This window comes from Drosophila mojavensis, unplaced genomic scaffold (genome assembly GCF_018153725.1).
Source record: "Drosophila mojavensis isolate 15081-1352.22 unplaced genomic scaffold, ASM1815372v1 contig_136, whole genome shotgun sequence".
Taxonomy (NCBI): domain Eukaryota; kingdom Metazoa; phylum Arthropoda; class Insecta; order Diptera; family Drosophilidae; genus Drosophila; species Drosophila mojavensis.
The window spans coordinates 7,766,208-7,792,723 of NW_025318667.1; the positions used below are offsets into that span (position 1 = coordinate 7,766,208).

The window sequence follows — 26,516 nt, forward strand, 5'->3', positions numbered from 1 at the left end:
CTAAATTCCAAAATGTAGTTTATCTACAGCTATTGATAGACAAACTTGGCGTGGATGCATATTGAGTTAACAGTGGCTAACGAGAATTACTAAGTTTGGGCTTATCATTTAATAGCTTTCCGTAGTTTGAAATTATTATTATTATTATTTGTTTTTAAATCTTATTTAATCTTATTGTTTAAAAAAATTTCACATTTTATTCCATTACGTCAACGAGGCGGAAAAAATAACAAATATATAAATTACAAATTTAAAATTTCTATTAGAAAAAAAAAAAAATAAAAATAAATAAATAAATAAAAACAAATAAATATCAAGTTTTGTTGAAAACAGAATATGTAGCTCACAGCCGCAAACAGCTTTAGGCCGCTTCAGATTTTAGCTGCAATATCATAAATTGGTCGCAAACTTATCTGGGACAAACAAAGATAATCATTGGCTATTTACATAGCGTCAAGCAGATTCGCTAGAGATAAGTGCAGATGACATTAGTTGTTTATTTTTGTTTCGAATAAAAGCGACTCGCTGGCCCATGCCGTGAATAGTAACGATTTTTAATTCGAACCAAATACATAACGCACCTCGACGATGACGAACAAAACATTCAAGATTTTGATGTTATTTGTGGTAATTGTTACATAGATTATACTAACGCGCCACCCGAAAACCCAAAACCCGATATTCCCGTTCCCCACATCGTCACATGCCAGAACCTCAAATCAAAATCTGAAAATAATGAAATACTTTTTGTTTCTGTTACTGATGAGTTGTATTTTATTAACCATTTTGTGTGGCAACTTTACGGGCTTTTGGATACGCGTGACTAAAACCAAACAAACTAACAAAAGCTGCCGGGATTCTTGCTACTTTGGATATCGTTTATAGCACTCGGCGGCGACTCGAAAGTATCCTATGCAAGTGAAACTAAACCAGTGTAATTTGTTACGGTCCCGGGATTCCGACTTGTAACAAACAGTGCACCAGTGCGACCGATCGCCCAGACATACTAAACTCTTTATTCTCTTTCTTTTTTTTTCTTCTTTTTTTTTCCTTATTACCCTTATTTTCAACAGTTAGCCGCACTGTTCGATGGCCAGCATCAGGCCGTACAGACCAGTGCGCAGATCATTAGCATCAATTGCGGCGGACAACCAGCCATCTGCGTTGGACCAGCATCCTATCAGCTCTGTGAAAGGAATGTGGCAACTGGCAGTGTCCTACAGTGTCCACTCAATACGCGCTGCATCAATGAAGGCGTGGAAATTTGTGTGCCCGTTAAAGTGGATCCCAAAGCGTCCTCTGCTGCGGTTGCCAAGATGACAACAGTCACCGATCATCCGATTACCGGAGGCAGAGCATCAGCGGCTATCATAGAGTCCACGACTAGCTCTGGAGGCATTGTGGTTGCCAATAGCACTGAAGGCTTAGTGATTCTCACTACAACTGCAGCTTTACCGCAAACGACTACTCAGCTGCCCATTGAGACAACATCGGCTATCGATGAGACGACAAATGAACCGGTGGAGACAACTACTAGTGAGCCTTTGCTAACAACTGCTCAGCCAATTGTTGAAACAACGCTTGGACAGGGAGAGAGCGAAACAACTGTTTCTAATATACCAGTGGAAACTACAATTTCACCTTCCGAGCCCAGTACAACAGTAGATCCAAATATCCCAAATGCTCCAACTAAGCCAACTCTCCCGGAGGTAACGACATTACCTCCAGTAAACCCAAGTGAGCCAGCTAACCCTACCACACCTGTTGATCCAGAGGTAACAACTATATCACCGGTTGACCCTAATGCACCCTTGGACCCAAATGCACCTGTTGTACCAAATACAACTGAAAGCACTGAGGGCACAACTCTTCTGCCCATTCGTCCAACCGCTCCAGCAGATCCCAATGCACCAGCCGACCCGAACGCACCAGTTAGCCCAGAAGCCACCACCATATCTCCGACGGACCCAAACGCACCAGTTGACCCTAATGCACCAGTAGACCCTAATGCTCCTGTGGACCCCAATGCACCCGTTGATCCAAATTCGCCAGTAGATCCGAATGAGCCAGTTGATCCGAATGCACCAGTCGACCCAAATGCCCCAGTAGACCCAGAAGCTACTACCATATCTCCAGTGGACCCCAATGCTCCAGTTGACCCCAATGCACCAGTAGATCCCAGCGCACCAGTAGATCCGAATGCACCAGTCGACCCTAATGCCCCAGTGGACCCAGAAGCTACTACCATATCTCCAGTGGACCCCAATGCTCCAGTTGACCCTAATGCACCAGTAGATCCCAGCGCACCAGTAGATCCGAATGCACCAGTCGACCCTAATGCCCCAGTGGACCCAGAAGCTACTACCATATCTCCAGTGGACCCCAATGCTCCAGTTGACCCTAATGCACCAGTAGATCCCAGCGCACCAGTAGATCCGAATGCACCAGTCGACCCTAATGCCCCAGTGGACCCAGAAGCTACTACCATATCTCCAGTGGACCCCAATGCACCAGTCGACCCTAATGCACCAGTTGATCCCAATGCCCCGGTCGATCCGAATGCACCAGTTGATCCCAATGCACCAGTGGATCCCAATGCACCAGTGGACCCTAACGCGCCAGTTGATCCAAACGCTCCAGTAGATCCAAACGCTCCTGTGGATCCAAATGCACCAGTCGATCCGAATGCACCAGTTGATCCCAATGCACCAGTGGATCCCAATGCTCCAGTTGACCCTAATGCACCAGTTGATCCCAACGCTCCAGTAGATCCAAACGCCCCAGTTGATCCCAACGCACCAGTGGACCCTAACACACCAGTGGATCCCAATGCTCCAGTTGACCCTAATGCACCAGTTGATCCCAACGCTCCAGTAGATCCGAATGCACCAATTGACCCTAATGCACCAGTTGATCCCAACGCACCAGTAGATCCCAACGCACCTGTGGATCCTAATGCACCAGTTGATCCCAATGCTCCAGTTGACCCTAATGCACCAGTTGATCCCAACGCTCCGGTAGATCCCAATGCACCTGTGGATCCCAATGCCCCTGTGGATCCTATTGCACCAGTCGACCCCAATTCACCAGTAAATCCTAACGCACCAGTGGATCCAAATGCGCCAGTTGATCCGAATGCACCAGTCGACCCTAATGAACCAGTGGGTCCAGAAGCTACTACCATATCTCCAGTCGACCCTAACGCACCAGTTGATCCCAATGCACCAGTGGACCCTAACGCACCAGTTGATCCCAATGCACCAGTGGACCCCAACGCGCCTGTGGATCCTAATGCACCAGTTGATCCCAATGCACCAGTTGATCCAAACGCTCCAGTAGATCCAAACGCCCCTGTGGATCCCAATGCACCAGTTGATCCCAATGCACCAGTTGACCCTAATGCACCAGTTGATCCCAATGCCCCGGTCGATCCGAATGCACCAGTTGATCCCAATGCACCAGTGGATCCCAATGCTCCAGTTGACCCTAATGCACCAGTTGATCCCAATGCACCAGTGGACCCTAACGCGCCAGTTGATCCCAACGCTCCAGTAGATCCAAACGCCCCTGTGGATCCCAATGCACCAGTCGATCCGAATGCACCAGTTGATCCCAATGCACCAGTTGATCCCAACGCTCCAGTAGATCCCAATGCCCCGGTCGATCCGAATGCACCAGTTGATCCGAATGCACCAGTGGATCCCAATGCTCCAGTTGACCCTAATGCACCAGTTGATCCCAACGCTCCAGTAGATCCCAACGCTCCAGTAGATCCGAACGCCCCGGTCGATCCCAATGCACCAGTTGATCCGAATGCACCAGTTGATCCCAATGCCCCGGTGGACCCGAATGCACCAATTGATCCCAACGCACCAGTAGATCCCAACGCACCTGTGGATCCTAATGCACCAGTTGATCCTAATGCACCAGTTGATCCCAACGCTCCAGTAGATCCCAATGCCCCGGTCGATCCGAATGCACCAGTTGATCCGAATGCACCAGTGGATCCCAATGCTCCAGTTGACCCTAATGCACCAGTTGATCCCAATGCACCAGTGGATCCCAATGCTCCAGTTGACCCCAACGCTCCAGTAGATCCGAACGCCCCGGTCGATCCCAATGCACCAGTTGATCCGAATGCACCAGTTGATCCCAACGCTCCAGTAGATCCCAATGCCCCGGTCGATCCCAATGCCCCGGTCGATCCGAATGCACCAGTGGATCCCAATGCTCCAGTTGACCCTAATGCACCAGTTGATCCCAATGCACCAGTGGATCCCAATGCTCCAGTTGACCCCAACGCTCCAGTAGATCCGAACGCCCCGGTCGATCCCAATGCACCAGTTGATCCGAATGCACCAGTTGATCCCAATGCCCCGGTGGACCCGAATGCACCAATTGATCCCAACGCACCAGTAGATCCCAACGCACCTGTGGATCCTAATGCACCAGTTGATCCTAATGCACCAGTTGATCCCAACGCTCCAGTAGATCCCAATGCCCCGGTCGATCCGAATGCACCAGTTGATCCGAATGCACCAGTGGATCCCAATGCTCCAGTTGACCCTAATGCACCAGTTGATCCCAACGCTCCAGTAGATCCCAATGCACCTGTTGATCCCAATGCACCAGTGGATCCCAATGCTCCAGTTGACCCTAATGCACCAGTTGATCCCAATGCACCAGTGGATCCCAATGCTCCAGTTGACCCCAACGCTCCAGTAGATCCGAACGCCCCGGTCGATCCCAATGCACCAGTTGATCCGAATGCACCAGTTGATCCCAATGCCCCGGTGGACCCGAATGCACCAATTGACCCTAATGCACCAGTTGATCCCAACGCACCAGTCGATCCCAACGCACCTGTGGATCCCAATGCACCAGTTGATCCCAACGCACCAGTGGACCCTAACACACCAGTGGATCCCAATGCTCCAGTTGACCCTAATGCACCAGTTGATCCCAACGCTCCAGTAGATCCAAACGCCCCAGTTGATGCCAACGCACCAGTGGACCCTAACACACCTGTGGATCCCAATGCTCCAGTTGACCCTAATGCACCTGTGGATCCTAATGCACCAGTTGATCCCAATGCTCCAGTTGACCCTAATGCACCAGTGGATCCCAATGCTCCAGTTGACCCTAATGCACCAGTTGATCCCAATGCCCCGGTGGACCCGAATGCACCAATTGACCCTAATGCACCAGTTGATCCCAATGCACCAGTGGATCCCAATGCTCCAGTTGACCCTAATGCACCAGTAGATCCCAACGCACCTGTGGATCCTAATGCACCAGTTGATCCCAATGCCCCGGTGGATCCCAATGCACCAGTTGATCCCAATGCCCCGGTCGATCCGAATGCACCTGTTGATCCCAATGCACCAGTGGATCCCAATGCTCCAGTTGACCCTAACGCGCCAGTTGATCCCAATGCCCCGGTGGACCCGAATGCACCAATTGACCCCAATGCTCCAGTTGACCCTAATGCACCAGTAGATCCCAACGCACCTGTGGATCCTAATGCACCAGTTGATCCCAATGCCCCGGTGGATCCCAATGCACCAGTTGATCCCAATGCCCCGGTCGATCCGAATGCACCAGTGGATCCCAATGCTCCAGTTGACCCTAACGCGCCAGTTGATCCCAACGCTCCAGTAGATCCAAACGCCCCAGTTGATCCCAACGCACCAGTGAACCCTAACACACCAGTGGATCCCAATGCTCCAGTTGACCCTAATGCACCAGTTGATCCCAATGCCCCGGTGGACCCGAATGCACCAATTGACCCTAATGCACCAGTTGATCCCAACGCACCAGTGGATCCCAACGCACCTGTGGATCCTAATGCACCAGTTGATCCCAATGCTCCAGTTGACCCTAATGCACCAGTAGATCCCAACGCACCTGTGGATCCTAATGCACCAGTTGATCCCAATGCCCCAATGGATCCCAATGCACCAGTGGATCCCAATGCACCAGTGGACCCTAACGCGCCAGTTGATCCCAACGCTCCAGTAGATCCAAACGCCCCAGTTGATCCCAACGCACCAGTGGACCCTAACACACCAGTTGATCCAAACGCCCCTGTGGATCCCAATGCACCAGTCGATCCGAATGCACCAGTTGATCCCAATGCACCAGTTGATCCCAACGCTCCAGTAAATCCCAATGCCCCGGTCGATCCGAATGCACCAGTTGATCCGAATGCACCAGTGGATCCCAATGCTCCAGTTGACCCTAATGCACCAGTTGATCCCAACGCACCAGTGGATCCCAACGCACCTGTGGATCCCAATGCACCAGTTGATCCCAATGCACCAATGGATCCCAATGCTCCAGTTGACCCTAATGCACCAGTTGATCCCAATGCCCCGGTGGACCCGAATGCACCAATTGACCCTAATGCACCAGTTGATCCCAACGCACCAGTGGATCCCATCGCACCTGTGGATCCTAATGCACCAGTTGACCCTAATGCACCAGTAGATCCCAACGCACCTGTGGATCCTAATGCACCAGTAGATCCCAACGCACCTGTGGATCCTAATGCACCAGTTGATCCCAATGCCCCGGTGGATCCCAATGCACCAGTTGATCCCAATGCCCCGGTCGATCCGAATGCACCTGTTGATCCCAATGCACCAGTGGACCCTAACGCGCCAGTGGATCCCAACGCGCCAGTTGATCCCAACGCACCAGTAGATCCCAACGCACCTGTGGATCCTAACGCACCAGTTGATCCGAATGCCCCGGTCGATCCCAATGCACCAGTTGATCCCAATGCCCCGGTCGATCCGAATGCACCTGTTGATCCCAATGCACCAGTGGATCCCAATGCTCCAGTTGACCCTAACGCGCCAGTTGATCCCAATGCCCCGGTGGACCCGAATGCACCAATTGACCCCAATGCTCCAGTTGACCCTAATGCACCAGTAGATCCCAACGCACCTGTGGATCCTAATGCACCAGTTGATCCCAATGCCCCGGTGGATCCCAATGCACCAGTTGATCCCAATGCCCCGGTCGATCCGAATGCACCAGTGGATCCCAATGCTCCAGTTGACCCTAACGCGCCAGTTGATCCCAACGCTCCAGTAGATCCAAACGCCCCAGTTGATCCCAACGCACCAGTGAACCCTAACACACCAGTGGATCCCAATGCTCCAGTTGACCCTAATGCACCAGTTGATCCCAATGCCCCGGTGGACCCGAATGCACCAATTGACCCTAATGCACCAGTTGATCCCAACGCACCAGTGGATCCCAACGCACCTGTGGATCCTAATGCACCAGTTGATCCCAATGCTCCAGTTGACCCTAATGCACCAGTAGATCCCAACGCACCTGTGGATCCTAATGCACCAGTTGATCCCAATGCCCCAATGGATCCCAATGCACCAGTGGATCCCAATGCACCAGTGGACCCTAACGCGCCAGTTGATCCCAACGCTCCAGTAGATCCAAACGCCCCAGTTGATCCCAACGCACCAGTGGACCCTAACACACCAGTTGATCCAAACGCCCCTGTGGATCCCAATGCACCAGTCGATCCGAATGCACCAGTTGATCCCAATGCACCAGTTGATCCCAACGCTCCAGTAAATCCCAATGCCCCGGTCGATCCGAATGCACCAGTTGATCCGAATGCACCAGTGGATCCCAATGCTCCAGTTGACCCTAATGCACCAGTTGATCCCAACGCACCAGTGGATCCCAACGCACCTGTGGATCCCAATGCACCAGTTGATCCCAATGCACCAATGGATCCCAATGCTCCAGTTGACCCTAATGCACCAGTTGATCCCAATGCCCCGGTGGACCCGAATGCACCAATTGACCCTAATGCACCAGTTGATCCCAACGCACCAGTGGATCCCATCGCACCTGTGGATCCTAATGCACCAGTTGACCCTAATGCACCAGTAGATCCCAACGCACCTGTGGATCCTAATGCACCAGTAGATCCCAACGCACCTGTGGATCCTAATGCACCAGTTGATCCCAATGCCCCGGTGGATCCCAATGCACCAGTTGATCCCAATGCCCCGGTCGATCCGAATGCACCTGTTGATCCCAATGCACCAGTGGACCCTAACGCGCCAGTGGATCCCAACGCGCCAGTTGATCCCAACGCACCAGTAGATCCCAACGCACCTGTGGATCCTAACGCACCAGTTGATCCGAATGCCCCGGTCGATCCCAATGCACCAGTTGATCCCAATGCACCAGTGGACCCTAACGCGCCAGTTAATCCCAACGCTCCAGTAGATCCAAACGCCCCTGTGGATCCCAATGCACCAGTGGACCCTAACGCGCCGGTTGATCCCAACGCTCCAGTAGAACCTAATGCACCGGTTGATCCCAATGCCCCGGTCAATCCGAATGCACCAGTTGATCCGAATGCCCCGGTGGATCCGAATGCACCAATTGATCCTAATGCACCAGTTGATCCCAACGCACCAGTAGATCCCAACGCACCAATTGACCCTAATGCACCAGTTGATCCCAACGCACCAGTAGATCCCAACGCGCCTGTGGATCCTAACGCACCAGTTGATCCGAACGCACCAGTTGATCCGAATGCACCAGTAGACCCCAATGCACCAGTTGACCCTAACTCCCCAGTGAATCCCAACAGTCCTGTTGATCCTAACTCCCCAGTTGGTCCCAATTCTCCCACTTATCCTTCCGTACCGTCTGTCCCTTCAGTCCCTGTGTATCCAGGTAGACCTGGTTCATGGCCAGGCTCATGGCCGGGATCATGGCCAAGTCCATGGCGCCCGAATCATCCCATCCGTCCCGTTCATCCACGTCCACCTATTCGACCCGTTCCGCAACATCCATTCTGGCCACAGAGACCATCGCAGCCGGGCAACAGCAATGGCAGTAACAGTGGAAATACCCCCTCTGGAAATCCATTCTGGCCTAATTGGCTTGATTGGGTCAATGGTTGGCGTCCAACTAAGAAGCCTACAACAGCTCCCACAGTGGCACCAACATCAGCCCCGACAGAAAGTCCCAAAAAGCCGGAGACAAATGAATCAGTAGAGCAACCGTCTGATGGACCAGTCTCTAATGAGAATGCTTCGGTTGAAGAGAGCAAAAAGAATCCCAAGGATAAGAAGAAGCCAAAGTCAGAAAAGGACCAGTCCAAAGAGCAGGACAAGAAGAAGTCGGACTCCAATGAAAACAGTTCTGATGAGAAGAAAAAAGAAAAGGAAAATAAGCGGAAAGAAGAAAAGGAAGATAAGAAGAAGGAAAACAACAAGTCAAAAGACTCAAATGAGGAAAATGACAGCGATAAGAAACAATCTAGCAGCTCATCTGAGGATAAGAATGACAAAAAAGATAAGAAAAAACCAAAGGATTCCAAAGAAGAGAAAGAGGAGAAAGAAGAGAAAGACAGCGAACAGAAGAAGTCCAACGAAGATGAGGACAACGACGATCTGAGCTCCAAAGAGAAAAGGGAATTTGTAAAGAAAGTCATAAAAAAGCTAAGAAACGAAGACGAATGCGATGAAGACGATGCCTATCCAGATGTGCGCGACTGCCGTAAATATTACCGTTGCGAAATCAAGAAGTCCGGCAAACATCGATTCGTCCATCTGCGCTGCGACAACAAGGAACGTTTCGACTACCGCCTTCTCAAGTGCGTCTCCAAGAACGATGCCGTCTGCCTGCACAAGTAGGGGGCCCTGTTGGAGCAGCCGCTGCGAAACGAAGTGAATGGAAACTGAAACAAAAACAGAAACGAAAACTGTAACATTCCAAATATATAATCTCACAATAAATTCAATGATATTAGCAACGATATATATACACGCAACATATAATAACTTACTAGATACTTTTTTTTTTTTATTTATTGTAAAAACTAGTCTTCCAAATAAAATATAACTTATATATGCATTAATTAAAATAAAGTCCGGTGTTAATTGCTCTTTGAAAGTCGTGTTTGGTTGATTTACGTGTATAACAAGTGTGTCAACTTATAAAACTCCGTCTATTATCATGAGAAAGGTCGTTTATCAAATGTCCTTATCTATCTGTTAGATGGATGTCCGATTCGACGCCTAACCTAATCATAAAACAATGAACAATAACTACAATAATCAGTAAGGATCACTGAATTATATTTATTTCTGGAAAAATATTTATTTCAGTCAGCCAACTTTAATACAGAGAGAGTATAGGGAGTAATGTAAATGCAATGCACTTAAATTGATTAGCAAGTAACATGAGCTTAGCCTGGCACATGCGATTGCTGTCACGCTTTTCTTCCGACAACAATTTGTATCTCTTTGCATCTCTGCTTTCATTCGAGCTGGTCCCAGCTGCAATCATTAAATTCCAATCTCTCTAATTAGCCATGCCATAAAAAAGAAGTTTCCGATAAGTTAATGAGTAGCGAAACATTCGCTCAAGTTTTAGTTTTAGCTTCTTTTTTTTTTTTTTCTTGCAGCTTTTTGTGCTCGAACATCTTTAAAGCGTTTCACTTACACTTGCAAAGTTTTTCCTATGTAAATATTTAGTGTAGCATAGAAATTTGAAGTGAAACGTAAACACAAGCAGAGAGCGTTAAGGGAAAGTGCATTGGATGACAGCGCAACGGCAACGGCAAAGGCAAAGGCAAAGGCAATGGCACAGACTTGCCTGCAGGACATGTAGTCAACAGGGGTAGGTGGGCTGGCTGTGCTGTTAGGTGGGCGTTGGGAGTGTCACCGAAGCAGAGCAATACACTTAAGTTGATTCGCTGTCATCCATTGCAGCTCATTTATCATTAGATGAAGTCATACACACACACACACAGAGATAGGGAAAGGACAAGAGGGACAGAGTAGAAGTATGCTAGAAGAGTGTAAGAAGAGGGTGCTAGGTGCAGACTTCTGAACCAGGACCAGCACCAGCACCAGCACCAGGAACAGGACCAGGACCCAGGCCCAGACCCAGCCCAGACAGGGAGCAGGCTCGGCGACAGTTTCAACGTTGCCTAAGTAGTGTTCGCTGAGACGCGGGCGTGGCTTTGGGCGAGTCAAGAGTAAGCATAACACTTTGCAGCGACAATGCTGCTGCTGCTGCTATCCAGGGGACTCGGGCCCCGACCCAGAGCCCATCAAGTCACGGATCTCGGCATGACCAGGAGGCAGACTAGAATGTGATGCCAGCCAGCCAGCCAGCCAGCTCCACGACGAAGTAATTCAATTTTTATCGTGGGTAATTTTGTAACGAGAAACGAAAGAAGCGAACGGCAAATGGCGTTGACCAGGAACCAAAGCGGCGGCTCTCGGGGCTGGGGGAAGTAGTCGTAGTAGTGGTGGTAGTAGTTGCTATAAGTGCTATATAAAACAAGTAGAGCTTTAAGTCAGGCATTGTAATTGTGGGCGTGCCACGCACACACACACACACACACTCACTATGCTAGCATACGTTGAAAATTCAATTTGCCTGATGACTTGCTGTGGTTTAAATGCCGCCCCGCAAAAAGGGCGACAGCGCACATTAAACTGTGGCCAATGGTTAAAGGCGATACAAAACGCATGTGGCATGTGGCACTATGTGCCATGGGATAAAGCATCGCATATCCAGAGCCACAATAGCTGCCCATGTCCATATTATATACTTATGCAAACGATAAAAAAAAAAAAAAAAAAAAATTAAAACTCGAACGAAGGCAAAAAAGAGAAAAAATTATATATATATAAAAAATAAACCGTAAACTTTGTTAACTTCATTTGGCAACCAGCAGCAGTGGGTGGTGAGTTGGGCGGTGCGCTGCTCGCTGCTCGCCGCTTGCCGCTCACTGCTCCTACACAAGGCTGATGCGCTGATCCAGGACATAGCTCTATGTGCGAGCCACTCGTTGTTGTCCCTACTTGGAGCTGGTCGTTGATTGGATTTCAGGCGCTTGAAAAATCAATTTTTATTTAATTAATGTGCCTCGTTGCATGGCACACACACCCACACACCCACACACGCACACACACACACGCATATAGAGCGAAAGAACTATATATTCTGCTGAAAATATTCCGGGCTTTTATACCATATAACCATATATACATACAGATATTTCTATATTGTGAACGTGAGCTGAGGATGTTGCAAACAATTTGCTTGGCCTGCAATTAGTTTCCATTGTGGCGTCTGGTTCTATGCAGAAAGGCTTTCAGTTAACGTTAACAATTTGATTTTAGGGCTCTAGGCTCTACGCTCTGGCTGACTATGAGGGCTCATGTAATCCAGCAGACTCCGGCCACTTATCCAAGCCAAACTTTGAAATTGGTTCTTAGATATGTACATCGAAATGTCCATTTAGCTGTAGGAGAAAAGGTAGACATAGATATAGGAATAAAATGTCAAACGTACTTCAAAAATGTTTCGAAATATATATAGTTACAAAGGTAGATTTATAGATGTTCCTGCCGGATATTAAACTGAAATCAAAAAACGTTTTAGAGATCAGGCAACAATATGCTTAAAGCATTTGGCTAAACGAATAGCCGGTTGCCTCTAAAGCGGACTTAAAGGGTAGGCGACCCGCTGGTTTACTCATGCAAATCTCGACATCAATCAGTCGACGTGGTTGCCTTCAAATGGTATTATTATTTCTCCGTTGTTGTTGTTGTTGCTGGCACTTGCAGTGCACACAATGACGCCGCAGGGAGTTGCCGCAGTTGAGGGCGCAGCAGGGGCGTGGCGGACGACACCTGCAAAGACCGCAGCAGGAGGAACAAATCTTGTACTTGTACATTTAATATTCACATTTCAATTGTTTTTTGTTTCTGTATTTTTTATTTTGTTTGGCTCTACTCCGCCAGGCCAGACCGATTCAGCTCGAAGTCCCGCCCCATCTGCAGATCTCGCCTTGTATCCCATTTGTTTGCCTCAGTCTCCGCCTCCTGCTGCTGCTGCCCCTTTTGGCATGTTTGTTTTTTTTTTTTTTTTTTTTAGTTGCTGTTGGCGCCTCACTCGCCTTTTATTTATAAAAATTTCATAAAGTTTTGTGTTATTAAAAATGGAATATATTCTCGCGCGAATACGCAATGGAATATTAATAGAAATAACTTGAACTTGTATGCAAATAAATGGAAAGTATTCATACATTATAGAGGGACATGCGAGGCCGAAAAAAGTCAAACATAAAATACAAGTGGACTATTTAACATAGGTTCCTTATATAATTCTCAAAAATATTAAGAAAAAGTAGACACGACTCTTTATTATGCAATGAAGTGATGAACTGATTTTCCGACTTAAAGCGAAAGGAAATCTGTTAGAAGTGCTAATAAAACACAGACTGCTTGCTGCAGTAGAGGATACTGGGACTAGGACTAAGCCCTGAACAGCACGACTTGAAAGCTGGAGTTCTAAGAAATCCATGAATGGCAAACAAATGGCTCTGTGAGAGACGCTGAGTTCATGAAGTAATGAAAAAATAAAGAAAAATGTAACAGTTGACTATTACAAAATTTATAAAGAATATTTATAAAATTTTTAATAACAATTTCCAAGTATCTATAAAGTTTTCATACTCATTTACGAGTGAAATTTGTATCTTGCTTTATTAATTCTGAGTTACAAATAAAATGCCTAATTAGACCGCAGAGATATACAAAATAAGCTATATAAAATATTCTCAATCAGAATTAGTTAAATTCTGTAGTTAATATAGAGAACAACAAATATGCTGCAAGGCTCTGTGTGGTCGGATTGGCATTTTCTCTGTTAACTCATTTCAAGCACCAGCAAAATCCCAAAATAATACCGTCAAAGCTAACGCATATGCTGAATATTTCTATTCGACTGTGGATACCCTGGCTTAGAGTTGTGTAAGGCACCCAAGTTGTCAGAGCAAATCGAATAATAGTCCATCACATATTCATTGACTTTAGTCGATATACAACTGTCGTTTGTCAACACTATTCGTAGTGAGATGTCATTTGCCATTTGGGGCATTGTGTGATTTGTGCTGCTCGTAAAATTACTAGAAAAAAAATTCAGAAAAAAAAATTTTTTTTTTTTAATAAAAATGTCTTGGGATAGTTTGCCCTTCTTTAATGAGGAGCGAATCGATGAGTTGGAAAATCAGTTTATAATACGCTTTCCAGTGGTAAATATTAAATATAATTAGAATTACTGCCAGCAGTTTTGTGCATTATGCTGCATCTTCTATATCTGAATTCAGGGGCAGGCGGACGTTGTGCGAGATGCCATAGATGCGGGTAATATCAATGAGGTATTATCCATTCATCTGTATAATGATATGCGAACCGCTGAGGTTTGGGTGAACTCAAATCAGTTGTACGCCAAGCTGGTTGATTTGCCCAACCTAGTGGAGAGCTATAAAACAACCGACAATGTCAATTTATATAAAACGGCTGATATCTGTCAGCTGCTAGTTTGCTCTGAAGACCAACCAAAAGATTGGGAGAAGAATTTACCAAAATATGACGATGACGAGCAACTAAAGGCATTTGACAATGAGCTAGGAATTAATGACTTAGACCTAAACTTTTGGTATCAATTTCCATTTGGTTGGTTGGATAGTGCGGATTTTGAGCTAGGGAAACAACCAGATGAGGAAAATATAGGTCTCAAGATATACAGTTCAGATACTGGAAAAAATGGCAAGAAAAACCAAAAACAAACAGATAATTTAGTACCTAAGAAGCGCGGGAGACCCCGCAAAAATGCTACGATTGAATCGCAGATGCCGGGATTACAGCAGGAGGCGGGTGGAGAACAGATGCCGATCGTAATGCCGACTCCGGCTGGAGTGCAGAATGAAAACGCACCCAAGAAGCGTGGGAGACCCCGTAAAAATGCTACGACTGAAATCCAGATGCCAGGATTACAGCAGGAGGCGGCTGGAGAGCAGATGCCGATCGAAATACCAACTCTGTTTGCAACTCCGAATCAAACTGCACCCAAAAAGCGCGGTAGACCCCGCAAAAATGCTACGACTGAAATCCAGATGCCAGGATTACAGCAGGAGGCGGGCGGAGAGCAGATGCCGATCGTAATGCCGACTCCGGCTCCGACTGGAATGCAGAATGAAAATGTACCTAAGAAGCGCGGTAGACCCCGCAAAAATGCTACGACTGAAGTCCAGATGCCAGGATTACAGCAGGAGGCGGGCGGACAGCAGATGCCGATCGTAATGCCGACTCCGGCTCCGACTGGAATGCAGAATGAAAATGTACCTAAGAAGCGCGGTAGACCCCGCAAAAATGCTACGACTGAAATCCAGATGCCAGGATTACAGCAGGAGGCGGGCGGACAGCAGATGCCGATCGTAATGCCGACTCCGGTTGGAATGCAGAATGAAAACGTACCCAAGAAGCGTGGGAGACCGCGCAAGAATCCGACGACCCAGCCGGCCGGACAGCAGATTCCGGTTGAAATGCAGAAGCAGGGTATCACTTGCTTCTTTCCTCTCGGAAGGAAGAATGTGCTCGGAATGCAGCCGAAGCCGGGCACTCAGCAAAAGCCGCTCGAAATGCCGACTCCTGTTGGAATGCAGCCGCCGGCTGATGAGCCGCCGAGCATCAGTCGCTTTTTCCCTCTCGGAAAGAAGGCGCTCGGAAAGCAGTCCCCGATCGGAAAGCAGTCCCCGATCGGAAAGCAGTCCCCGATTGGAAAGCAGATGCCGGGCACTCAGCAAAAGCCGCTCGAAATGCCGATTCCTTTTGGAAATAAGCCGCCGGCTGATGAGCCGCCGAGTATCAGTCGCTTTTTTCCTCTCGGAAGGAAGGCACTCGAAAAACCGACACCGGCTATGAATCAGGAGCCGATGCCGCGTGGAATGCAGACACCGATCGGAATGCAGATGCCGGGTTCACCGCAGTCATCGGACGTAGAGCAAACGCCGATTAAGAAACAGAAGATGGATAAAAAAGGTAAGGAGCCGAAGTCGGGGGAAAACCAGAAGCCCGATAAGAAGAACAAGTCTGAGAATCAACAGAAATCGTCGGGTAAGGAGCAGCAGTCGGGTGGAAACCAACAGCCGGGTAAGGAGCAAAAGGCGGATGACAAGGACAAGTCCGATAAGAAGCGTACGCCGGACGGAAAGCAAATGCCGACTCCGATTGGAATGCAGACGCCAGTCAATAAGCCGCCGCTTAGCGGAATGAATGCTCCGTTCGATATGTCGACGCCGATCGGAATGTGGGCGCCGAACCAAATGTTTACTCCGAACGATATGTTTAATCCGAATGAAATGATGCCGCCGGGCGAAATGTGGACTCCGGACGAAATGTGGTCGCCTGTTGGAATGCAAACTCCGTTTGATATGATGGCCCCACTTGGATGGTGGTCGCCTAGTGGTTTGGAGACGTCGACTGAAGCAGGCAGCTTTGGACCAAGCTTTTTTGGAATAGAAAGACCAAAGTCACCAGAAGAAGAGAATACTAATGAAATCGTGAGAGTGGACGATAAATACCTGTGGCCCCATGGCCTCTGTCCACCCTTTCGTCATGTGCGCAGGCGTCGCATCAAGAACGCTATGAGATCTAAGACAGTTGATCCGCCGGAGCCAGAATTGGTGCGCGAGCTCAAAGCCCTTTTGCGCATGGATAACGAAGCAGTGCGTGTGGAATACGAGGTGCTTACTGAAGACACTACTATACCAGATTTGCCAGAATTGAATCTATCCGATACATCGACCAGCAGCTCCGATTCAGAAGAATCAAATAAGTAAATCAAATAATTAATAATCTCAATACTAAAAATAATTTTAAATGAATATGTAATCCCTTGTAATTGAAATGAATATGTACTCTCATCGACTATATCGATAGCAAGCAATCAAAATAAAATACACGATACTTAAACATCTGAGCGTTGAGCTCAAGTTGAAGTGAGAGTGGCTCAAATAGAATTTGCATGGCGTTTTAATGTTTCTGTTTTAATTACTTTATATATAGCATTAAAAGTATTTGACCAATATTAAATTTATCACATCAATAATTGCGAATAACTAATAACTATCGGTAACATTGATATTGAGGCTTATCGATATATATTGGTCTTTAGCAATTGTTCATATGGTAAAACTACCGAAACCACCAAAACAGTTGAAGCACAATCGATATGCACTTACTATCGATATTATCGACTTTGCATGCAAAGTAGAAGAGAGAAAAATGCGCATGTGGTTAGATAAAGCGAGATGGAATGATCACAGCCATGCATAGGTTAAGCGAATAGCTTTGCTTCACCACTGCAGCAAAGAAAAGTTCTTATCGATACTACAATACATTAATCGATAGTTTTGCAGCCAATGGAGCAACTAAATTGCACACCTATCGAAAGCGTTTGAATTCTGCAGCCAAATTGAACCAGAATGTTATCAGTGCTCGATAACACAAAAGCTGTTGATTTGAGCAACGCGAAAGTAAATGCACCTGCACCTGAAATTAAGCCAAGGGAGACTTTTACGTATGGAAAGCAAATTGCTTAATAAAATTTATCGTGGCATGAAAAGCTTCGGCTGAGTACATCAGCAATGCGAATCACTGCATATTAATGGGTGTCGAACGGGTCAACACGCAACAACACACACACACGCACACACACACACACACACACACGCACTTACATACATATACATATGACAGGAGGCTGCCATGCGTGGAGGCGACTGTTTTCTCAGCGTGAACGTGCCAAAGAAAATAGCCTCAACAGCAGCAAAAGCAGGCGCACAGGCATAATAAATCACAGTGAGTGGGCAGTGAGGAGTCAGAGAGGGGGAGGGGCGGCCAGCAGGGATGTCGGCAGAAAGTTGACCCAGTAAGTGAACCCGATAAGATGATGGGACGCGGCACGGTCAAATGTTCGCCTCAAGTCAAGCCGAATTGTTCACTGCGTAGTTTTCCAGACAGAGAGAGAGAGAGAGAGAGAGAGAGAGAGAGAGAGAGAGGGAGAGAGAGAGGGAAATAGGGCAGTGAGTGTGAGCAAGTGCACCTTGAGCACGGTAATTGCTTTGGACGGCCGCTGAAAGCCCAAACAAATTATAAACGACGACAGGGCGACAGAGCAGCCAGGCAAAGGCCCAGCTCAAAGGCTTACAAAAAAAGAAAGACGATGAAGCTGAGGAACAAGAAGGAGTACAAGAAAAGCTCTGTGTGTGTATGAAAGAGGTGAAAAGTTGATGGGCCGTGCTTTGGCCCACTTCAACTGGCTCATTACCCCAACCAAAGGCTGTCTTATCTGTTCGGTGTTGATCCATCAACGGGATTGCTGCTGCTGCTGCTGCCACCTCTAACTGGCAACTGGCAACTGGCAACTGGCGTCTGGGGCAGGGAAACATTTTCTGATTGCGTGTGCATTTTTAATGTCGCCTGGCCTTTTGGCCTTTTCAGAGGCAATGTGTACGCACTTCATTCATCAATGCGACTGCCGCGACTCCCAAAACGCCAAGACAAATGATGATGCCTGCCAAAGCAGCAGCCAGGTAGACTACACCCACGCTCTCTATCTCTCTCTGGCATGCTCTCTCGCACTCTCTCTCTCTCTCTGTCTCATGCAAAAGTCCTGCTCGCTGGCAAGCGCTACATTACTTTGATTTTTATAAATTTTATATGGCACACGCCTTTCCTTGACTCCGCCCGGCAAACCCTTGACGAGAGCTACAGTCGCTCCACCCGCTCCACCCGCTCCACTCGGGGGCGTCGGCGTTCACTAATGAAATATGAATAATTAATATTGTGTGCTTCTTTTTGTTTCACTTCATTTGGGAGTTCATTATTTTCGGTGCTGCTGCCCAGCTGGAATTTCATCTTCTAACTCGATTGTTGTCTGCCAGAGGGGGCGACAGAGCGAGAGGGCGTGCGAGAGACGCACCTAAAGTGGCATATTAATAAGTTAGCAAGCTCACTTAACTGTTGTATTTACATTTCAAAATATGTACATATATTGCCCACCCCGGGGCGGCTATCGATAACTGCGCAGCAATCGCAGTGAATGACAATCGAATTGGCTTTTAATATTCCAATGTTGCTTAGCATAGCAATCGCTATGACAGCTGGCAGGAGTTGTTTACCTATAAAGGTAATTTCTTTGCGTGATTGTTGACTAATTATCCAACTGCAGATTCATCGATATCAGGCAGAAATGTGTCCCCATAAATATACGAGTTTTGGATTTGAATTAGTAAGTCCTTTTAATATTCACTTTCATATATTTAAAATGATATATACAGTTGAACTTATACAGCTTGAGCGTGGTTCTAACCGGATTCTACTGAGCTTACGCTCCATACTGAATAAAGACAGCTGAAAAGTTGAACTAAATCCTGGAAATGGCGGCCAGACGTTATTGTAACTCCATTGTATTCCTATACCTGGGAGAGAACTTTGTAAATTGCTTTTGCATTCCAGCAAACTTTCACATACTATATAAATTCAAGTTAAGATAAGAGGCAACCGTTTGACTCCGAGTATTTACCCAGTGGCGGAAATGCCCATTATTTTGTCCATTACTCATGGATTACTTGTCGCCTGTGTGCATGAAAAGATCGATTACAAGCTGCCTTACTTTTTTAAGGAATGGCCGCTTTTTCTCCCGGGTGCATGAAATTATTGAATTTTGTAATGCAGAAAGTAATGAGGTGACGAAGTTTCCTTCGGCTCTCCATTACCCATGCGTATACTTTTTAAATATTGTAATGTAGAAATTCCGCAACCTGAAGAAAACGCCTTATACATTTTCAAAATCGCTTATGGGTTAGTAATGTGCGTACATTACAACACAATATACCTGCAACCCATTTTCCCACTATATAAAATGGCTTACTTCTTAATGCAATGTAATTGGAGAAATAATTGATTACTAATTGAAAGATAGAAACGCTTGAGTAATGCAGTATTTTTTGTTTTAATTTTTAAAAATTATTATTTATTATTTCTTAATATCTATAAATAAATGTATAGTCTTAAACTATGTATTATTACTATTTTATTATATCTATCTACATCTAAATCTAAAGCTATGTCTTATTATCTAGTTTGTCCTTATTATCGAACTTCTGCTTTGCCAGTCGACCTTTCTGGACCCGAAAGCAGTTTCTTATTGTACTTATATAGGTCTTCTTAGTGGACCCTTCGGTTTTTACAGCATCTGTAAATTAAACAATATTAATTTTTTTGTCATTAAAAATACATGTAAGATGATGTATACATACCAGATACTTCCCTTTAAATTTACGTCCGCACGGCTCAACAATAGCAGAAAAGTGACGCGCCGCGGCGGGTAAAACGAAAACAGAAATCATCACACATATGCATTTTTGAACTTGTATTTACACTCATTAACACTATACACACAAAAGGAATAGGCATAGACAAAAAAACCAAACGAAAGAAGGCACGCATTCCATGCAAAAAACGGTAAAGTCCAAAACGAAATTCGGCGATTTCGTCGCGACGCAACGAAAGACGAAAATCGTTTGTTGGTTAGCGGGGAAGGGGCATACAGAAACGAAGTTGACAAGAGCTCGATTCTGTCGTATGAGTAGCACTTTTTATTTTGTACATTACAAATGCGCTGAAAAAAATGTTCATAGGTAATGCATTACTTTTTTGTCGTATGTAATGCATTATTTCAACAGACCTCATTCAGGTCGTCGCCACTGGGTAGCAGCACTGAGACAGCAAAGAGTCAAAGTCAGCAGCGGAATTCCGTATCGCTGTGATCCCTCACGCCTCCGACTAAGCTTCCGTGGCTTTACTTACTGCAGCTCTACTCCAAATATTTCATTTGATAGATTTGATTTACATAGAGAACTAGAATTACTGTTTAATGACAAGTTCCGCCAAGTCATAAGCTCATGATTCCAATAATTATGAAGTCATCATAATACACACCGAAGACACCTCAGCAGCTGGAGGAATTCACCTGAACGTCAACAACTAAGTCGTACATATATACATGTATATGTAGATACAGTTACTGTGCAAAAATGTTGGCTTTAAATTGCTCTGAAAATAATTGATGGGGAATGTGTTTGATATTGCTGCAGCAGCAATTAAGGCTGCATATCTGAAGCTAAAGCCAGGGGATAAAAACAATGGGCAAATCAAAGCAGAAGCTGCCTCTGCTGCAAGCTCACATGTGCCGAATGCAAATTCCAAAGAGATGGAGAAAGAGAGAGTGAGAGAGAGAGAGTGAGAGGGGGCGTGTGTTTAGGGCGTTAATTTGCTAGCCGATAAGATGCAGTGCAGCAGCAAATGAGCAATAAGAAATGTGAAACGAAAGCCACAAGAAATGCATGTGTGTGTATGTGTGAGTATGTGTGTGTATGTGTATGTGTGTGTGTTTGTGTTTATGTAAAAGTCTAGTCCTTGCAACTGTTAGCTGCAGGTTTTTGCCAAGCCAACTCTAATGCCTCGTTATTTGTGTCGCACAATTTAGCAAGTAATTATGCACAGGGCATAAAAACTTCCACAAACACACACACACACATACACATACATATACATTTATATATATATAAATAGATATGTATATATTTGTATAGCTGCTGTCTTCTTATACAATTTGAATTACAAAACCCAGCTAGAAAATCTGAATCGTGGACATCAACACTCGGCAGGCAACCCGGGCAGGCAGCAGCCTGTCTGTGCGTGAGCGTGGCAAATGCATTTTGCTCTTTGAATTTTAATTGCGCTAACCCCAGCCTGGTGCTCAGCACTTGACAGCCTTAGATCCCTATTGCTCTGCCAGTTTCTTTTCAGATTCTATACTTTTTTTCTCTCTTTCTCTCTTTTTTTTTTTCTTTTCTTGCTAAACAACAAAATTATTGCGATAGCAGCAGCAACACCTAGGGCTGCGAGCCCCAGTCCAGGGCCGGGACAAGGGTTGCGGTCGCCCTACTCACTCAGCCTCGAACGCTTTTAGTGTCGGCCACATCGACTAATTTCTCACTTTTGTCACTTGGGCGCAACTGGATTTACCCTTTTCAAGGACATTTTGTATTCAAATAATGTTTGACGTTTTTTGCGTCCTTTCGAATCAGCAGCTACGTGTTGGACCACACTTTATATACATATACATATATACTTATATATTTATGTGTGTGTGAAATTGTTTGGCATTTGGCACTCGCACGTAATTAACTGTTAATTTAGGCAACCGAAGCGCGCATTTTACTTTCCACTTGGCGCAATTCGATGGAACGATTCCAGATAAAAATATCTGAAACTGAAATGGCTTTTAATAACAGCGAAAAGTGAGCTTTACTCTAAGTCGAAATTCAGGCAGAATAGAGGAATGTAGTTGTAGAATTAATCTTAAGCTATGCATAACTCTCTATTGATAGAGTCGAAAGTTTGTCAGACCTGGACAAAGAATATGGAAATAATATATATGGAAAACTTATCCAATAATCCAAAACATCATCATGAAATATTTACTCAATTAGGCAAGTATGTACATGGATGTGGATATGGAGTATATAAAGTCAGCCAGAATAACTCTTTCAAGTCAAGTATTTCCAAATTCTAATATATTAAAAAAAAAAAAAAAAAAAAAATAATAATAATAATAATAATATTTTTAATTTTAAGCAAAATATATGCAGATAATAAGTCATATTCACTCATATATCAAAAACTTAAATTTCAAATTCGTTAAGATTTTATTTTATTTTTATTTTTTGTTTGTGTCCTTAAAACATGTCAGAAGTGGAGTGAAGCAATTTAAGCTTAATAGAACCCATTTATGAAAGATATTGTAACTAATTATTCATAAATGGGTACTATTGATAATGTTAATGACAAATGCTTATAGTGCATAAGATTTTATGGAGCTTAACTGAGCTGCTAAATATATTTCACACCATATAGAAGGATCTGAGACGGCAGGAGTCGTACAATTAAGTTATACTCCTGTCTGTCTTAACCAAATTAAGCACGACAAAATCTCATTTCATAGATCATACAGGTATTCAAAATCAAATCATATGTCCTCATTAGATTTATTGCAATTAAAGCATACATTTTTATTTAAATTTAATTGAAAAGGCTCTCGCTATGCGACTGAGCTGAGGGCAGAAGTGGAGCTCAAATAATAGTTGGGCAGTAAAGATTGATTGGCTTGCATATTTTTATATATTTGGACACGAAGCAATTGCTATATTTGCCCATTTTCTGAGACTGCTGTCTGTGTGAAGTGCCAGCAAGTGGCTGCTGGGCGAGGGGAGCTGAGAGCTGTGGGAGGGGGGGCGAGCTTTAACATCCCCTTGGATGACACTAAATTATTTGACCCAGCCGAGGCAACCGCAAGCAAAGGTATGGCAACCGTAAACTTTGCAGCTAATTATAAATGAAATCGGATATCAAAGACGACTGAAACACGCCTTTGTGCAGCGCACACACACACACACACACAGAGAGAGAGAGAGATATGTAGGAGGGGAAGAGAGATAATGACAATTCATTTGAAGCCACGGGCGAAACTGAATTCCTGGCTGGAAGCAAAGTGAGCGACGCTGCGGCTCTAAGCAAACAGACAAACAATGGACGACGCTTGTTGTCCTGCCCAGCAGAGCGCAGGTTGTGTGAATGGGGGCGACTGGCTGGTGGCTGGTGCCTGCTGGAGGCTGGCTGCTGTCGGGTGGGCGTGGCTGTGCGCGGCGAATGCGAATGCTAAGCACAAGAACAAAGTGGAAAATTCATAAAATGTCATTGTCGCTTTATTAAAACGCGCCAAAACGCAGGACACACACACTCACACACACACATACATGACTAATAGGTGTTCATGTGTGTGTGTGTGTGTGTTTGGGTGGGCGTGTGTGTGGGTGGGTGTTCTTGTGTTGTCTGCCTTTCGCCATCGACAGCTGTTGGCGTCATTTACAAAAGCTTTTTGGCCGTTTTATGGGATTTTGCAACAGTTTCATTTTCATTTTGGCCCTGCCTTGCGTGTGTGTGTGTGTGTGAGTGTGTGAGACAGACACGGTGGCACGGGTGGCTGCATAATGCCGCCATTAGAAGTTGGAAGTTGGAAGCCGTCGTGGAAGCACTTGCTAACGCCAAAAGATGATGAGCAGCAGCATATGCCACATACATATATATAAATATACATATATACATACATGCATGTGCATGTGTGTGTGTCATGTTGCGACTACGATAATAGCTTCCACGTTTGTTGATTCTCGCTCTCGCTGTCTATGTCTGCGCTCTCATCGTGCCCATCAGCAGCATCATCATCATTATCATTATCATCATCATCGACATCGTCATCAGCAATCTGTAGGTCCACAATCCAACCCACCTCGCCCCCCCTCACTACGTCCCATCCATGTCGAACGTTTTACTTCAGCTCGTCAGCGTCATATTTGAACTTTTAATATTGACGCCATTTAACACGTTCTGTTTGAAATTTTATAAATGACTCTGTCTGTCGTTTCTCTCACTGTATATCTTTTCGTGTGTGTGAGTGTGTGTGTGTGTGTCTCCATTGAAACCTATTCGCTGTTGGCATCCACGTTGATTTCGTGGTTGGCGCATTGCGAAGAACTACTGAATAATTGAATGCATTATGAATGCATTCCAAATCACATTACTTACTCAGGAGGTTCCTGGAACTAATTCAACTACACTATATGAACTGGTTCAAATGTGACTCGTACTTCTTAATTGAAATATTACTTAGGCTAATATATGCTTTTGTTTGATCTAAGCTTGACTGGCATTATGAATTTTTGTGAAGTGCTTCGAATTGTTGTAAATGGAACTAAATTGATTATTTTTTAACCTGATCTAGCTCAGCATTGGTTAAAGTCGCTGTGCATCCAGCTTGTATGATTATTTTTAACTGTGAACTAGTTCATAAGTGACTCAAATTGTGGTAAATAGAGCCATTACGACATATTTTGCTCATGAACTGGTTCCAAATTGACCTCAAAGTGGTTCAGGGGGCCCGATCAAGAACCAATTAGTATATAGAAAATATTCCAAGTGCACTCACACCATTTTAACTGTACTTTGCAGCTACATTTTCCCCGCTGAGCTGATTCGATATGAATTGAAGCCAGTTTTAAAGCAAGTCATATTTTTCATCTTTCAGCTCAATAGACGATATGCATGGTCTCGTTAGGCAGCAGCTCGATTGAATTGCGGCAAATGCACAATGTAATCCTGCCTATGGCAATTGATTGTCATAAGATGCTTGTGGCTTTTGCTGTGGATTGTTTGTGAATTAGCTGGAGATCGAATCACTTAGAGGGCGCACAGTTCAATCACAGGCCAAATGGAGGAGCGATGATGCGCTATCGAATGTCACAGTGTCTCGCTGTGTGTGTGTGTGTATGTGAGTGCCATATAAATCGATATGAGTGTCTGTTGCACACACTCCTCTATCACATGCACACACACACACACACACACACATGCATACATATATAGTTTATATATGGCTGCACAGACAGGCGCCTCGGCAACAATGTTCGATCATTACACAGCAGACGTTGCATGTCTCGCCGATTTGGGGGCAAGCGGATGTAGAAGTTTCTCTATGCGTGTCTGTGTGTGTCTGTGTGTGTGTGTGTGGGGAGAGCCTGTGCCGAAGGACCAAACAGGCAGCGCGTCATCTTGTCAAATATTTCGCGCTAAATTAACACGACAGCGCGCCCAAATGGAGTAAGAAGATGTCAGCCAGGCAGACACTCCATGGCAGCCAACCAGGCAGTCAGCTCTGTGCCTCAAAGGAGCGAAAAAAGTCAAGTGCTGCACACACATAGCTCAAACAGCGACACGTATGTGTGTGTGTGTGAGTGTAAGTGCATAATTTGTTGGCTTTGTGCTGGGCCGTGCCGGCTGGCATAGAGCTTCAGTAGCAACAGACAGACATTGCAACAGCTGCCGTTGCTGCCAGAGCAAAAGTTAAGCCCCAATAAAGAAAGAAAGAAAGAAAGAGAGAGAGATTGAGAGAGAGAGTGAGAGAGAGAGAGAGAGTGGGCGACAGAGTGGGCAACATGGCATATTATTAAAAATGATAGCAGCAATTTAGGCGCTGGCGTAATTAAAATTAGCGAATGTAATGATGCATCATCAGCGCTATCAACAGCAGAGTGTAGAGAAAGGAAGAGAGAGCGATAGCGATAGAGAGAGGAGAGATAGAGAGTAAAAATGATACAGAATATGAAAGAGGAAGGATGAGAGACAGACAGCGACACAGTAAAGGACAGAAGGAGAAATAGCCAATATAAACGGAGAGAGAAAATTTTGAGAACGTGAGAGAGAGAGAGAAAGAGAGAAAGAGACTAAGCAAAAAAAGAGAAAAGTAAATGATAGAGATAGAAGTCGGGATAAAAAGAGAGGAAGAGGGTAAGCGAAAAAAAAAGAATAACAAGGATGAGGAAACCGAAGAACAAAAAGCTGAAGGTAGAGATAGAAGATTCAAGAGAAAAGAGGAGACAGATAGGCATGTGAAGAAATATCAGAAGAAAAGAGACAGAGACACAGAGAGAGAAAGAGAGAGAGAGAGAAAAATGAAAGTGAACAGGAAAA

The 26,516-nt window shown here is 45.4% G+C and overlaps 2 protein-coding genes and 2 long non-coding RNA genes across 9 annotated transcripts; 3 read left to right on the forward strand and 1 right to left on the reverse strand.

Annotated features, from left to right (window-relative positions):
• Positions 1-541: 541 nt before the first annotated feature.
• Positions 542-9,951, forward strand: LOC26527928 (mucin-2). 6 transcript variants are annotated; one of them, XM_044008255.1, is made up of 3 exons: positions 542-627; positions 1,074-7,170; positions 7,783-9,951. In XM_044008255.1, the coding sequence occupies exons 1-3, from the start codon at positions 589-591 to the stop codon at positions 9,690-9,692; spliced, it is 8,046 nt and encodes a 2,681-aa protein (XP_043864190.1). In that variant the 5' UTR covers positions 542-588; the 3' UTR covers positions 9,693-9,951. The 6 variants fall into 6 exon arrangements, with proteins under 6 accessions (XP_043864190.1, XP_043864193.1, XP_043864187.1 ...); XM_044008258.1 differs by having other exon boundaries at positions 1,074-5,730; positions 6,343-9,951; XM_044008252.1 differs by having other exon boundaries at positions 1,074-4,614; positions 5,209-9,951.
• A 4,000-nt stretch (positions 9,952-13,951) lies between these two features.
• Positions 13,952-16,882, forward strand: LOC6584961 (protein piccolo). Its single transcript, XM_002010555.4, has 2 exons — positions 13,952-14,113; positions 14,189-16,882. The coding sequence occupies exons 1-2, from the start codon at positions 14,033-14,035 to the stop codon at positions 16,700-16,702; spliced, it is 2,595 nt and encodes an 864-aa protein (XP_002010591.1). The 5' UTR covers positions 13,952-14,032; the 3' UTR covers positions 16,703-16,882.
• Positions 16,883-18,978: 2,096 nt separating this feature from the next.
• LOC122757887 lies at positions 18,979-20,326 on the forward strand. The gene is made up of 2 exons (XR_006358068.1): positions 18,979-19,155; positions 19,219-20,326. It is a non-coding gene; the product is annotated as an uncharacterized LOC122757887 (long non-coding RNA).
• LOC122757886 lies at positions 19,472-20,276 on the reverse strand. Its single transcript, XR_006358067.1, has 2 exons — positions 20,186-20,276; positions 19,472-20,121 (listed from the first exon to the last, which is right to left on the reverse strand). It is a non-coding gene; the product is annotated as an uncharacterized LOC122757886 (long non-coding RNA).
• Positions 20,327-26,516: the final 6,190 nt, after the last annotated feature.

Bases quoted from the DNA above. Each gene is read 5' to 3' on its own strand.
- LOC6584961 (XM_002010555.4), top strand. From the start codon at position 14,033: ATGTCTTGGGATAGTTTGCCCTTCTTTAATGAGGAGCGAATCGATGAG. The intron at 14,114-14,188 runs GTAAATATTAAA...ATCTGAATTCAG, and splicing joins TTATAATACGCTTTCCAGTG to GGGCAGGCGGACGTTGTGCG.
- LOC26527928 (XM_015160654.2), top strand. From the start codon at position 589: ATGACGAACAAAACATTCAAGATTTTGATGTTATTTGTG. The intron at 628-1,073 runs GTAATTGTTACA...TATTTTCAACAG, and splicing joins AGATTTTGATGTTATTTGTG to TTAGCCGCACTGTTCGATGG.